The sequence below is a fragment of the Hemiscyllium ocellatum genome, chromosome 6, assembly GCF_020745735.1.
Source record: "Hemiscyllium ocellatum isolate sHemOce1 chromosome 6, sHemOce1.pat.X.cur, whole genome shotgun sequence".
NCBI lineage: Eukaryota > Metazoa > Chordata > Chondrichthyes > Orectolobiformes > Hemiscylliidae > Hemiscyllium > Hemiscyllium ocellatum.
Window position 1 is genome coordinate 125,211,057 of NC_083406.1, and position 15,452 is coordinate 125,226,508.

Sequence of the window (15,452 nt, forward strand, 5' to 3'; positions counted from 1 at the left end):
TTCTGGATATTGACTTGGCTCAGGGCAGTTTACCTCTCCAGAGTGGTTCTCATTGATTTTATGATTCAGGGTCAGCTGCTTGAAGTCAATGCCAGCGTGTTTATTCAATGTTCCATTTCCTGTAAGACAAACAGCAAAGAAATTAATTCCAATCTCCACATGTCCCAGTACCTAACCATACTATGGAGTGAGTGTCCACCCCCCTACCTCATATATCACATCTGGCTCCATCCAACATAGCCATCGAAGCTGATACATCTCAACATTTCAAAGAGCAAAGGGGCTGGTGTGATTCAATGCTGAAGGTTTGGCATTTCGAGTAACGAGCAACCCACTTGAATAATGGGGAAGCTGGAGATGTAGGTTTTCCAAAAGACATTTGACAAGATGCCACTTCAGAGGTTATGACATAAAATGAGAGCTCATGCACATGATAACATAGCAGCTTGGATTGAAGATTGGCTTACAGAATAGGCAGCAGCCATAAAGTTAGCAGGGGGTGGTAGTGGAGTGGTAATGTTATTGGACTAGTGATCCAGACAAGGGTTCAAACCTCCCACCCCCACGGTGAATGGTAAAAACTGAATTCAATGAAAATCTTGAATAAAAAGCTGACCTCATGATGACGATGTGGTCAACACTCTCAAATTTCATCTGGTTCACTAATGTTCTTTAGGGAAGCAAACTTGCTGTTCTTACCCAGACTGATCTACATCTGACTCCAGAGCCACTCTCACTGCCCTCTGAGCAATGAGAGATGGATAACAAATGCTGGCCTTGCAACTGATGCAACACACTGTGAACAAATACTTTAAATATTTGTCTTAATTATTTAAACTGTCATTTTTGAGTAGGCAGGATGCAATTATTGGAATGTCGCAGGATCAGTGCCGGGATCTCAATTATTTACAATAATTTGAAAGTATGGCTGTTAAATTCACTGATGGTACAAAATTAGGACAGTATTTAGTGAAGAGAAGTTTGCAAAGGAATTAGAGATAGATTAACTGGGTGGGCAATAACTTGGCAGATGGAGTATAATGTGGGAAAATGTGAATGTGTTCACTTCGGCAGGAAGAATAGAGGAGTGGCAAATTATGTTGTAACTTTTACACTGCAAGAGATTGCAGGACTTGTGGATACAGAGGGATCTGGGTGTTTTGGTACAGGAATCACAAAATGTGATCACTGAGTGACTAGGAAGGTAAATGGCATGTGGTTAGTTAGTGCAAAAGGAATGGTATATCCACGTACATTGCTACTGTTGTACAAAGCATTGGTGAGACCATACCTCGCACATCAAACTCTAAGAAAGGACACCATTGTATTTGAAATAGTTTAGAGGTTTACTCAACTGATTCCTGGGGTGGCGTGTTTTTGTTAAAATTGGGGCTTGGAATGTGAGAGTCACTGGCTGGGTACTTTGTCAGTTAGATATCAGGGTTGTCATTGTACTGGAATAGCTTGCTAAGGGTGTGACAAGTGTTGGAGCATGAGTCCTCAGTACTTTTGCCAGAATGGCATCAGAACACATAGCCTTTGCAGTATCCAGTCTCCACTATTTCTTGATATCATATGGAGTGTTTCGAATTGGCTGAAAACTGTCCATCTATGATGCTGGGGCCTTCTGGGGGAAGTGGAGATGAAACACCCACTCATCACTTCCAGCTGAAGACTGTGGTGAATGTTTCACCTTATCTTTTGCACTATGTGCTGGTGACCCCCATCATTGAGAATAGGGCCATTTATGGAAGCTCCTCTTCCAATTTAATTGTTTACCATCATTCACTACTGGATGTGGCAGGACTGCAGAGGTTAGATCTGATCCACTGTCATGGCTCTGCTTAGCTCTGTCTATCATTTGCTGCTTACAGCATAGGTACTAGCAGCAGGAGGCTGCAATTCAGCCCCTTTAACCTGCTCTGCCATTAGATACATCTTGGCCTCAATCCCACTTTCCTGCCAACTCCCCACAACCCATTATTACTTTAAAAATCTGCCTATCTCCTCTTTAAATTTACACAATGTCTCAGATTCCACCAGGCTCCAGGCCAGTGAATTCAACACATTCAGAACCCTTCGGGGAGAAGAAATTTCTCCTCATCTCTTTTTTTAAAATCTACTATCTGTCCAATGCTATTAAAATTGCCCTTCCCCTAGTTTAAACCCTTAACTTCTGCGCTTAAAATGGAAAGTCCACAAGTTTTCTTATGAGAAATGGTTGGACAGGTTCAGCCTGTGTCCACTGCAGTTTAGAAGAGTCAGAGTATGCTTCCCTTAGTGGGAGAGACAAGAACTAGTGAAACCAGTTTCAAAATAATAGGCCTTCTATTTAAGACGAGAGTTTTTTTCTTTCTGAGGGTTTTTAAGTCTGAGCAATTCTCTTCCTCAAATGATGGATTTGGGTCCCTGAATATTTTTAAGATAGACTTAGATAGATTCTTGAGTAACAAGGGAGTCAAAGAGGTTCAGGAATAGGTGAGAAAGTAGAGTTCAAGTCATGATCTTGTCACTTGATCTTTTCTTATCTGATTATTCCCATGCTTCTCAATTGCTCTTGGCTCAGATACAATCAATCCTAAATTCCATTATGATCAATTCTGAATAAAAGCTCGGGGGTTCACTGACGGGGGCGAGTGCGAGTTGTCCCTTTCCAGAAAGTGTCCTTGTAGGGTACTTTTGTCAGACTCTGGCCCAGCTTCTCTGCATGTTCTGTGATGGAAAAAAGACAAAAAAAAAGTGTTAATGAGATGAACAACAATAAAAGAGCATTAACACAAGTTGGAGCCTCTCAAACCCTGTATCGTACAGTTCAAAGTGATCCCAGTCTCTGGCACCAACTTAACACAAGATAGAATGAGAAAGCTCCACGTACAAGGAGGAAGGTATATGGACCACTGCACTGAACCATGCATGGTCAGCAGTCACAGGGAGATCACATTAGTTCACTTGATTAAAAATGAGCAGATTCTGTAATTTCTATCTACAAATAAAAACATTCCACTCCACAACATCTCAGTTCTCTGCCTCCCCCACATTCTTTTTGGTTAATTAATTTTTCTGAATGATGAATTCAAGAAATGAAGACATCCAACAAGAACATCGGATTGGGAGGGTCCATTCATCCCTTGAGTTTGTTCAACTTTACAATTAAGATGATAGCAGCTGTGTACCTAAACATCATCTACACACTTACCCTCAAGCTTTGAATCCACATCACGCAATAAATTTGATTAGTTTCAGTTCTGTTCAAAGCCAGTGTCTTTTTGGGGGAGAGAACAGTGGATTCTCACTCACTTGATGTCAAGTAGTTCCTCACATCATCCCTGAAGAACCTTACTCTAAAGCAAACTCTCTGTCCCCTCATTCCCAGACGAATCATTTCTACATGTGTTTGAGATGTTATTTTACACAGAGACCAAGTGGGGCTTGAACCCAGGCCTCCTAGCCCTGAGGTAGATACACTGCCACCATGCCACAACAGCCCTCAATCTTGTCAATATCCCATACAACCTGATCTCGGGACATTCTGGTGTAAATGCACTGTGCTTTTCAAGGCCGATGTATCCTTTCTGAGGCGTATTGATGCCAGGTGGCACTGAACCAGAGCATTATTCAACTGTAGCATAGCTTCTGTGGGTTTTATTTGTTCATGACATGTTGCTTTCTTTGAAAAAGTCAGAATTTGTTACCCACCCCTAATTTTCCCTTGAAATAAATAGTTTGCCCTCAGTTCCTAGCTTCCTTGATGAGTCTAACATCTTCTCCACATCCTCTCTGTCTTGGCCTCGTGGTATTCTTTACGTTTCAATTAAACCCCCCCATATCCTCCTAAACTCCACCGAGTACAGACCCAGGGACCTAACTGTTCCTCAGATGGCAGATTCTTCACTTCTGGGATCATTCTTGTAAACCTCCTCAGTGGCCTCCTCCAATGCCAGCACATCCTTCCTTACATAGTGCGCCCGTAACTGCTCATAACATTCCAACTGCGGTCTGTCTGGAGCCTTATACGATCTGACAGGACATCTCTGTTCTTGTTCCAGCCCTCTTGAAATGAATACTAGTTTCCTGGTCACCATCACTGAGACGAGCTTTTAATTGAATTTAAATTCCACCAGCTTCCATGGTGGGATTTAAACTTTGAGCATGAGCCTAGGTATCTGGATGATTAATCAAGTGATATTATCACCACATCACGATCTTACTTGATTGCCAGCTGCATGAATGCCTCAAACATGCCACAAATCTTATCTCTGTAAGCATTTACTCCCAAAGACTCAAATCCCACAGGTCGAGGTTGATTCTAAATGCAATCTAGCCAGTTGTGCCCAAGTCCCAGGACCAGATTAAATATTGCAATGGGAAAAATTAGCTCAGAAAATGTGGCAAAACATGATATCACTGAGTCAAGTCATACACTCATCACATACAGAGGTAAGAATTGTAACTTACTTGAGACAATTGTTTAAGAGGCATTTAAATGGATATTTAGAGAGACAGGGAATACCGGGATACAGATCAGGTACAAACAGCTGGGATGAGTTCAGATGGTCAGCGCTGATGTGGCAGGCTGAAGGGCTTATTCCTGTGTTATACTATTCTATGTTCCTGACAGGCTGTCAATACAGGAAGATATAGTGGTAACATTACTAGACTCATCATCCCAAAGATCCAGGCTGATGGTTATGGATTTAGGTTCAGTTCCCAGCATAGCAGCTGGTGGAACTAAAATTCAACTAACGAACCTGGAAATAAATGCAAGTTACCATAATTGTGACAGTAAAACTTATCAGTTGTTGTAAAAACCCATATGTTCCACTCCTGCCCTTTGGGAAGGAAATCCACTATTCTCTGTACCTTTGAGGTAACTCGTACACTTGCACAGCAGCGAGTCGCTTTGCATGGAAAAAGAGTTTTGATTGGGGTCACAGTCCCCAGGGTATTACAAGGGGCTCGAGTCCCCTTGAGAAGTAAAGTGAGGAAGGGGTTAAGGTTCCCTGGAAAAAGGAGTTTGGATTCCTCCAGTGGTGAGATTTGAGGCTCCGGAGCAAAAAACGTTAGAAACCAGGAACTTCAAAGGAAAACACTTAAACAGAATTTAGTACTTTTGAAAGTTATCGCCTTTGTCCTCCACACCTCCCCTTTGAAGTACTTTTAGGGTAACATGGTGTCACCAGGAAAAGGGGGAGAAAGTGAATCCAGTCCGCTCGGATTCCGACATTAAAGTACATTAACCACCGGGGAAGCTTTATCCGGGTTTTTGTTGTGGGAGTCTCAGTTTCTGGGCAGTGGACACAACTCGGTGAGTCTTTCTTCTGGGTGAAGAGAGTGGCTTGGACTGAGACACCATGTGGTCCGCTGTGAGGATTTTCTTTTCTTCAATAAATGCAATTTCATCAAGAAGATGCGGGAAAAAAGACGAGAAGTGCTGAAATTAAGATTGTACTAATACTTGGGTCGAAAAAGGAAGTTTCAATATAAATTGTGTCATGCTGAGTGTTTGATCATTAAATATTTTGGTTTGTTAAAATCCTGGTTCAGAAAATCCTTTCAAGTAACTCTTTTGCCTTGTTTGAATAAAGATCTCAAATCAATGAGTTTTGTAGGCTATGTTTTTACATTTAAATTGTACAACATTATGTCCTTTTTAAAATTATCAAATTTACAACCTTAAAACAAACTGATTGAGGGCCTTAAGCCCCTGATTTGTTTGAAATTTTACAGTGCCGGTTAAAATTAAAACAATTGGGTCAGTGGTCATGCTTTAGCCAGATCAGAGTAATGTATTAAAATATCTCTGCTGCTGTGTTTTTAATGCAGTTTTCACAACAAAAAGACTATTTTGATGCTTTGCTAAGATTTTAGAGAATATTAGAACTTGGAGCCAAGCTGTTCCAGTTCTGCCAGTTACTGTTAAGAATTCAGTGCCCCTCTTCATATTTCAAATTTAAAGAATGCTGATCTCTATCAAAGATGCCACTGTAATTCTGACTGTTTTATTGGCAAGTTTCATTTGGAGAACATATTTTAATATATTCTGCATTTGTTTCCCAGGAATAGCTGAGATTTAAATCTGAACTGAAACTGCCTCTTTAATGACTTAAGCACAGGAAACATTTTGTTGTTTTCTATGCCCCCACCAACCTACCCTCCATTCCCAGCATCTTCCCATGCCACCACAACAGGTGTAAAACCTATGCCCACACCTCCCCCCCTCACTCTTGTCCAATGCCCCAAAGGATCGTTCCATATCCAGTACAGATTTTCCTGCACATCCACCCACCTCATCTACTGTGTCCATTGCTCTCGATGTGGTCTCCTCTACATTGGGGAGGCAGGATGCCAATTTGTCGAATGTTTCAGGGAACATCTCTGGGACACATGAACTAAACAACCCCATTGCCCTATGGATGACCACTTCAACAGCTCCTCCCACTCCACCAAGGACATACAAGTCCTGGGTCTCCTCCACAGCCAAATCCTCAGCACCCGATGACTAGAGGAAGAACACCTCATCCTCCACCTTGGGACCCTCCAACCACACGGCATCAACATCAACTTTGCTAGTTTCCTCATCTCCCCTCCCCCTACCTCATCCCAGATCCAACCCTCTAACTTGGCACTGCCCTCTTCACCTGCCCATCTTCTGTCCCACCTATGTGCTCCCACCCTCCCCATGAACTTGTCACAATCACCTCCCACCTGCATTCACCCCCACCCCACTCCCAGCCTCCCATTTATCTCTGAGCCTCCTGTCCCCCCCCGTGACCTGCTGTTTTCCAGGGGTTGGGCCAGGAGCCAGAGGGTTGAAGCTGAAAGCGGGAGTGGTTTATACACAGCTGTGTACAGCAAAACCACAGTCACTTTGTAAATTTTACCGGAACCTCCACCATGTAATGAGTTGGATAAAGCAGCATACATACCCTTCAGTATCTCCCGTAAGTGCGCCTTTCCTTTGTCCAATGGGGTCTCTCCATACTTACTGCAGATGCTAACAAGGGCTCCATTGAGCACCAGATCCTGAAAGGAAAGAGACCAGATTGATGACACACACATCTCCTGCTTCACAGATCCCGTGGACTGTATATTAAGGAATTATGTTGGAAGTTCACCACACAGTCCAGGCAGGCTCTCTTCACATTGTCAACAAGATCCATTCATTCTGACATTTCCCATTATCTTTGGTGACACTACATTTTCAATGTTCAATGTGAATCTCAGGCCAAAAATATACAGAACAGGAAATTAAGTCTATTAATGGAGATTTTACAGTTTCGTAATATGCTTCGAGTGAGGAGAGGCCAGAAGACTCAAGACAGAACGGATTCCTATTTTAAATCAGATATTCTGTCTTGTCACTTAATTTCTGCCTGGTCAATTCCATAACAAGAGCCATCTTTATAAACCACGTAACCAAGCCCTCCTGGCAGTGATGATACTGTGGCCTTCACACTGGTTGGAGAGTGTAGTTATAGGGTGACCAGTTACGACAGAATGACTGAAAAATGTTACCAGAAACTGCACATAGAGTCATACGGCACAGAAACAAACCCTTCAGTCTAACCAGTCACTGCCAAACATAATCCCAATCTAAACTTAGTCCCACCTGCCTGCTCCTGGCCCATATCCCTCCAAACCTTCCCTATTCATGTACTTATCTCAATGTCTTTTAAACACTGTAACTGTCTCCACATCCACCACTTTGTCACAAAGTGCATCCCATACGTGAACCACCAGTTTTTTTAAAAAAGTATTTGTTCCTGTATTTTTTAAAATCTCTCTCTTCTCACCTTAAAAACGTGCCATAGTCTTGAAATCCCCTATGCCAGGGAAAAGACACCGATCATTAACCTTAACTCTTCATGGTTTGATAAACCCCTGTAAGGTCAGCTCTCAGCCTCCTATGTTCCAGTGAAAAAAGTCCCAGCCTGTCCAGCCTTTCTAGCCTCTCTTTATAACTCAAACCTTTACACAGAGGGTGGTTCGCAACATCTTGGTAACCCTCGACTGAACACTCCCTGGCTTAATACTATCCACAATCCAGTATATAGCAACATATGTTGACATGGTTAAAAATCACACAACACCAGATAATAGTCCAACCAGGTTATAGGTTGGGATTGAGCCCTCCACTACCACCTGAAGGAGCGACACTCCGAAAGCTAGTGTGCTTCCAATTAAACCTATTGGACTATAACCTGGTGTTGTGTGATTTTTAACTTTGTACACCATAGTCTAACACCGGCATCTCAAAATTATGTTGTCACGGTATGTGTTACAGACTAGAATCTAATCCAAGTATTTCCGTACAGAATACTGCATAGCCAGGTTATAGGAAGGGTTTGGAAGGATATGGGGCCGGGTGCTGGCAGGTGGGATTAGATTGGGTTGGGATATCTGGTCGGCATGGACGGGTTGGACCGAAGGGTCTATTTCCATGTTGTACATCTCTATGACTCTAGGTATGAAGCAGTCAGTGCAGTGTGATTGTGCATTGTTTCACAAAAATTTCAGGAACTGGAATGCCTGAGTCAGATGGAATGTTGGTTGCATTGGTGACCAGCAAAGTTCCACTTCTGTGGGCTAATGAAAACACCGCCAAAACAATTGACCCTTGCCCAACCAACGAAGTGCACCCACTGGTAGAAGAGTTGCAATGATAGATCGATAAGATGATAGATAGAAGAACTGACGATGACATAAAGAAAAAAGATACCCAGCGAGTGGTTAGAGTCTGGAATGTACTGTCTGAGAGTGTGGGGGGAGGCAGGTTTAAACTGAGATATTCAAACAGGAATTTGAAAAGAATCTGAACAGGAATTGATGGGAATGAACAGATTTAATGGGAATGATTACGGAAATGGGACTTGCTGAAGTGTCCTGCAGTGAGACAGTATAGGCTGGAGCAGCCAAATGTAATCCCCATACTTCCAAGTGTTTTGAGAAACCTCACACCCATCAGTGACAGCACAGGAAGTGCAAATGCAACCTGATGAGCAAATCTTGGCACCAATCTATGCGCATTGTGCAGACCATGTTGGTCACAACATTTTAGTCATACTGTAGATAGGCAAACCTTTGATCCATGTAAAAACCGATCATTGGTATGTGTCAGAAACTGGTGAACACAGCGTGACAAGCTCTTACCTCGGCCACCTTATCATGACCCCAGAAACAAGCGTAGTGCAGTGGTGTGTTTCCATGTTCATTCACTGCGCTGACATCTGCTTTGCACTGGATAAGCTGTGGAGACAAATGCAGATGGTGATTCACCTGGATTTGACATAGACCCAACAAGATGGTGAGATGTATAGACCAGAGAGAGAGGACATGCCTTAAAGAGTGTGTGCTTGGTTTCCCTCTGCATATCAATACGCTACCTTGAATCCTAGTGATGACCGTAAGAGCCTAAGATGTGGGAACATAATCACTTGGCCCCTGAGTTATGGCTGGTATGTTTCTCAAACCCATTTTCCTGCCTTCTCCCTGTAACCTTTGATCCCCTTACTAATCACAGCTGCATGCTGCCTAACCTGCTGTGCTTTGACCAGCAACACATTTGCAGCTGTGATCTCCAGCATCTGCAGACCTCATTTTTTACCCCTTACTAATCAATCATGTAACCATTGTCAATTGGCGTAAAAATCCATATGGTTCTCTAACATCTTTTTCAGAAGGAAATCTACCTTCCTGACCTGGTCTGGCCTACACGTGACTTCAAACTCATAGCAATGGGGCTGACTCTCAACTGCTCTCTGGGCAAATAAGGGATGGGCAAGAAATGCTGGCCTAGTCAGCAATGCCTTCAATCCTCAGCAATAGTTATGAACAAACATTCAGCCAGGGCAAGCAGCAAAAAGCAAAAATAAATCTTGCATTCAAATTAGGAGCACGCAACTATGAACAAATAAAGCACAGGCATGCAAACACACAAACTGACCCATGGAGATCAGTAACAGGAACCCTGGCTGAAATATTTCCTACTCTTAACTTGGGAACACGGTTTGCAATTTGAACAACTTCACACAACCTCCTCTGCTTAACTCCACAAATTCAACCAAGGTGAGGCATGGAACACACACCACCCTGTCGCCTTTCACCCAGGACCATGATGCACAGCAGGGAAGATTTCAGGAAGCATGGGACAGAGCAAATCAGAGGTGGGGGAGAAGTTGGTGTTACTTTAAGGAGGGATAGGAGAGGTTGGACGAGTGACGGAAGAAGCGATGAAGTATTGAGATGGAATGGTGAGATCGTTCTCAAGCCACACTGGACACAATCCTTCACCAAATCGCGTCAGCTACTGGGCTCAGAGTTTGAGGTCATTTATGGATTCAAGATTGCAACATTACCACGTTTGAAAGAGTTAATAAGCTGCATCAACAAGGTTGCCCAGCAGAACTAACCCATAGCTAACAAGCAGCAATTGATGTGGTTCTGTTCGCCGAGCTGGGAATTTGTGTTGCAGACGTTTCGTCCCCTGTCTAGGTGACATCCTCAGTGCTTGGGACCCACCTGTGAAGCGCTTCTATGATCTTTCTTCCGGCATTTATAGTGATTTGTATCGGCTGCTTCCGGTTGTCAGTTCCAGCTGTCTGCTGCAGTGGTCAGTATATTGGTTCCAGGTCGATGTGCGTATTGATTGAATCTGTGGATGAGTGCCATGCCTCTAGGAATTCCCTGGCTGTTCTCTGTTTGGCTTGTCCTATAATAGTAGTGTTGTCCCAGTCGAATTCATGTTGCTTGTGATCTGAGTGTGTGGCTACTAAAGATAGCTGGTCGTGTCATTTCGTGGCTAGTTGGTGTTCATGGATGCGGATCGTTAGCTGTCTTCTTGTTTGTCCTATGTAGTGTTTTGTGCAAAAGACTAACCACACTACCATACATCAAGAGCATTTCCGAACTGACAGCCAGACTACTGCGACCACTAGGACACATAACAGCACACAAACCAACAGCCACTCTCAGACAACACTCACCAGGATGAAGGACCCGATACCCAGCATGAGCAAAACCAATGTAGTGTACAAAATCCCATGCAAGGACTGCACAAAACACTACATAGGACAAACAGGAAGACAGCTAACAATCCGCATCCATGAACACCAATTAGCCACAAAACTACATGACCAGCTATCCTTAGTAGCCACACACTCAGATCACAAGCAACATGAATTCGACTGGGACAACACTACTATTATAGGACAAGCCAAACAGAGAACAGCCAGGGAATTCCTAGAGGCATGGCATTCATCCACAGGTTCAATCAATAAGCACATCGACCTGGACCCAATATACCAGCCACAGCAGCGGACAGCTGGAAGTGACAACCGGAAGCGGCAGATACAAATCACTGTAAATGCCGGAGGAAACATCACAGAAGCGCTTCACAGGAGGCTCCCAAGCACTGAGGATGTCACCTAGACAGGGGATGAAACGTTTGCCACAAAAACTCCCAGCTCGGTGAACAGAACCACAACAACGAGCACCCGAGCTACAAATCTTCTCACAAACTCTGATCAGCAATTTAAATTCAGTCTGCACAATATTGAGGAACGGAAAAGAACTTCTGACTTCAATTCTTGCATTTATAAAGAACTAAAAGGCTCAAAGGATATTGGGAGAAATTGGAAACACGGCACTGAGTTGGATGATCATAATGGATGGAATAATAAGCTCCAAGGGTTGAATGGCCTATTCCTGCTCCTATTTTCTATGTTTTATACAACATATGTACAAAAAGATTTAATCCGAACAGAGACCGCCTCTGGTCAGAAGAGCAAAAGGAAGATATTCTCCCCAGATAAAATAACTGGCACATTACCTTGCGATGAGGGAGACACATTTAGGGCAGTAACAGTATCATGGGCTGCCAAAGACAAAGACAACTCTACTCTTGACACCAAACCCAGGAGGAATGGGGGACAGACCTTCTCGGTCTGTTTAACTGGTTGCAGTCCACAAGAAGCACCGTCAGATAAAGCCACAGATCTGACTTAAGATGATAACTCACACAAGTCCTCACATTCTGAGCAGATAGGGGAAGTCTTAAATGAGTTTTTTGCTTCAGTTTTCACCAAGGAAAGGGACCTTGTTATGAATGAAAACCATGAGGAGCTGGGATACAGGCTTGACCAGATCAAGATTGATGAAGTTGATGTGCTAGAAATTTTGGAAAACATTAAGATTGATAGGTCTTCTGGGCCAGACCAGATTTATCCCAGGCTGCCCCGGGAAGCGAGAAAGGGGGTTGCTAAGTCGCTGGCGAGGGTATTTGTCTCCTCACTCTTCACAGGAGTCGTACCGGAGGATTGGAAAGAGGTGAATGTTGTTCCTCTTTCAAGAAGGGTAATAGGGAAATCCCTGGCAATTACAGACCAGTCAGTCTTACGTCTGTGGTCAGCAAAGTTTGGGAAAGAATTCTGAGGGGTAGGATTTATGACTATTTGGCAAAGCATAGTATGATTAAAGGCAGTCAGCATGGCTTTGTGAGGGGCAGGTCATGCCTCACAGATCTTATTGAGTTCTTTGAGGAGGTGTCAAGACGGGTCAACGACGGTCGAGCAGTGGATGTGGTGGATGTGGTGTATATGGACTTCAGGAAGGCATTTGATAGGGTTCCCCATGGTCGGCTTATTCAGGAAGTCAGGAAGTATGGGATACAGGGAGATTTGGCTATCTGGATTCAGAATTGGCTGGCTGACAGAAGGCAGAGAGTGGTTGTAGATGGAAAGTATTCTACCTGGAGGTCAGTGTTGAGTGGGGTCCCACAGGGCTCTGTTCTTTGTAGTTTTTATAAATGATTTGGATGAGGAGGTTGAGGGGTGGGTTAGTAAAGTTGCAGATGACACAAATGTTGGAGGTGCCGTTGATAGTATCGAGGGTTACTGCAGGCTCCAGCGGGACATAGACAAGATGCAGAGCTGGGCTGAGAAATGGCAGATGGAGTTCAACCTGGATAAATGTGAAGCGATGCATTTTGGAAGGTCGAACTCGAATGCTGAATATAAGATTAAATGCAGGATTCTTGGCAGTGGGGAGGAACTGAGGGATCTTGCTGTTCAAGTGCATAGATCCCTCAAAGTTGCCACCCAAGTTGTTGAGAAAGTCCCTGATGAGACCACACTTAGAATATTGTGTCCAGTCCTGGTCACCCTACTACAGGAAAGATACAGAGGCTTTGGAGAGGGTGCAAAGAAGGTTTACCAGGATGCTGCCTGGACTGGAGGGCTTGGCTTTTGAAGAAAGGTTGAATAAGCTCAGACTTTTCTCTCTGGAGAGAAGGAGGAAGAGAGGAGACCTGATCGAGGTGTACAAAATGATGAGAGGAATAGATAGAGTCAACAGCCAGAGACTTTTCCCCAGGACAGGATTGACTGGCACAAGACGTCATAGTTTGAAGATATTAGGAGGAAGGTATAAAGGAGACATCAGAGGTAGGTTCTTTATGCAGAGAGTTGTGAATGCATGGAATGCGTTGCCAGCTGTGATGGTGGAAGCAGAGTCATCGGAGACTGCTGGACATGCACATGGATAGCAGTGAGTTGAGGGGTGTGTAGGTTAAGTTACTATATTTTACATTAGGATTAAATCTCAGCACAATATTGTGGGCCAAAGGGCCTGTTCTGTGCTGTACTTTTCTATGTTTTATTCCTTTCACTCTCCCTACTCTGTCCCTTCCTGTCCACTCCACTCCATTCCCTCCTGTTCTAAGAGTAACCCAATAGAACATTATAGCACAGTACAGGCCCTTCGGCCCTCGATGTTGCACCTAATTATGGAACAAATGCACAGGGAAAAGTACTGAAGTGGAATTGTCAAGTTTAAAGTTAGGAACTGAGCAATGTGGGGAGGGGAACAGAGGTGGGGTTAAAGGACATGGGGGATACATGAATGTGCATATGAGGATCTAAAATCTAGAATTAGACCATTGTAAGGCGTAATCATTTTTATGCATGCTTTTATTAATCACAAAATGGCTTCCTCATACAAACTAACATAACAAAATGGTTTCAGCTTGTAAATTAACACTGTGTTTAAAATGGCTTCAGGCTGTATTCCTGCATTGCTGAGCTAATTGAATCAAAGATAAAGCAGAACTATGGACTCTTCACAGCATGGAAATTAACTAAGCCAGATCGGACATTACTAACTATTTTAGTTAACCTTGAAATGCAGGTGGGAAGAGATGAATATGCAGTAAACAGCTTTGTTTTCCAGAAAGTATGGTTAACCTGCTGCCCATTATGTCATTTATTATATTTTATTGGATTTACTCTAATTAAGACTGTACTATTTCTTAAGAAACATTTCAAAAAAATTGCCTTGTTCTGAGTGAATTTGTGCTGTTTCTTCAAGGAACACTGGAGCTGTTAACCTCTGTGTTTCTGGACAAACCTGTGTCCGACATCGAGAATAAACGGCTGTACTTGCTGAAACAGACCATATTCATGTTGATTATTTGACCGATCGTGGAACTGACACCTCTTGGAAGGTTAAGATCTTCACGTATAGGGAGATAGATGGAGTTTGTGGGAAGGGGAAAGGTGTTTGTTAAAAAGAGGTTGAGAAATGTGTTTGATTCTTAAAGATTGGAGAGCTCTGGAGGCTGCAAAACAGAATAGCTCCGACTGGCCCTGGAAACGTTCCTACCTTCTGTACAATGTCGCGGTGTCCATGGCTGGCAGCAAGGTGAAGTGGTGTATCATCACCTCGATTCATCACGTTGATCCGAGCTCCGCGCATTATCAACATGTCAACAACATTGGATCGTCCCTCACGGCAGGCCCAGTGGAGAGGACTGAAGCCATGGTCATCTCTGCAAAACAGTAACATCGCCAGTCAGACGGTAGCCAATGTAGTGACAGTGCCTTGTGGTGGAGTCAAAGACACACCATTAGTCATTAATTATTGAGCGTGTCAGGATCACACAAGATTGGTTCAGTAACTGATTGTCAGCTGGAACCAGATAAATGATCTACCAATAGCTGCAGGATTTGGGTGAGAATCCTCCTGGGTTATTTGTATCAAACAGGGATTTTTAAAAAAATCTTTATGGGATGAGAGTGCTACTGATTAGACCAGCATTTACTGTCTGTCCCTTGTTACGCAGAGAGTAGTTACAAGTCATCCACACTGTCTGGAGTCACATGGGAACAGCAATCGGTCATTGAGCCTCTTGATCTGTTTAGCCATTCAATGAGATCATGGTTGATTTATGGCCCAACTCCGTTTCCGTGCCTCTGACCCAAATCCCTTTGCGAAACAGAAAATTATCTATCTTAGATTTAAAATTAACAACTAATCTCACATCAACTGCTGTTTGTTTATGGAAGAGAGTTCCAAATCTCTACCACTCTTTAGGTGATGAAGTGCTTCCTAACATCTCTCCTGAATGATCTGGCCCTAATTTTTAGTTTATGCCTCCAAGTTCTAGAATCTCTCCTCAT

At 43.4% G+C, this 15,452-nt stretch overlaps 1 protein-coding gene across 3 annotated transcripts in view; it reads right to left on the reverse strand.

Annotated features, from left to right (window-relative positions):
- Positions 1-15,452, reverse strand: part of ilk (integrin-linked kinase) — a 75,288-nt gene that overhangs the window by 17,798 nt on the left and 42,038 nt on the right. For all 3 annotated transcript variants that reach the window (XM_060826407.1, XM_060826406.1, XM_060826408.1), the window contains exons 3-7: positions 14,656-14,821; positions 9,151-9,246; positions 6,927-7,023; positions 2,629-2,712; positions 34-119 (exon numbers count right to left, since the gene is read on the reverse strand). In XM_060826407.1, coding sequence (XP_060682390.1) covers positions 34-119; positions 2,629-2,712; positions 6,927-7,023; positions 9,151-9,246; positions 14,656-14,821 — 529 coding nt within the window. The remainder of the gene's footprint in view (positions 1-33; positions 120-2,628; positions 2,713-6,926; positions 7,024-9,150; positions 9,247-14,655; positions 14,822-15,452) is intronic.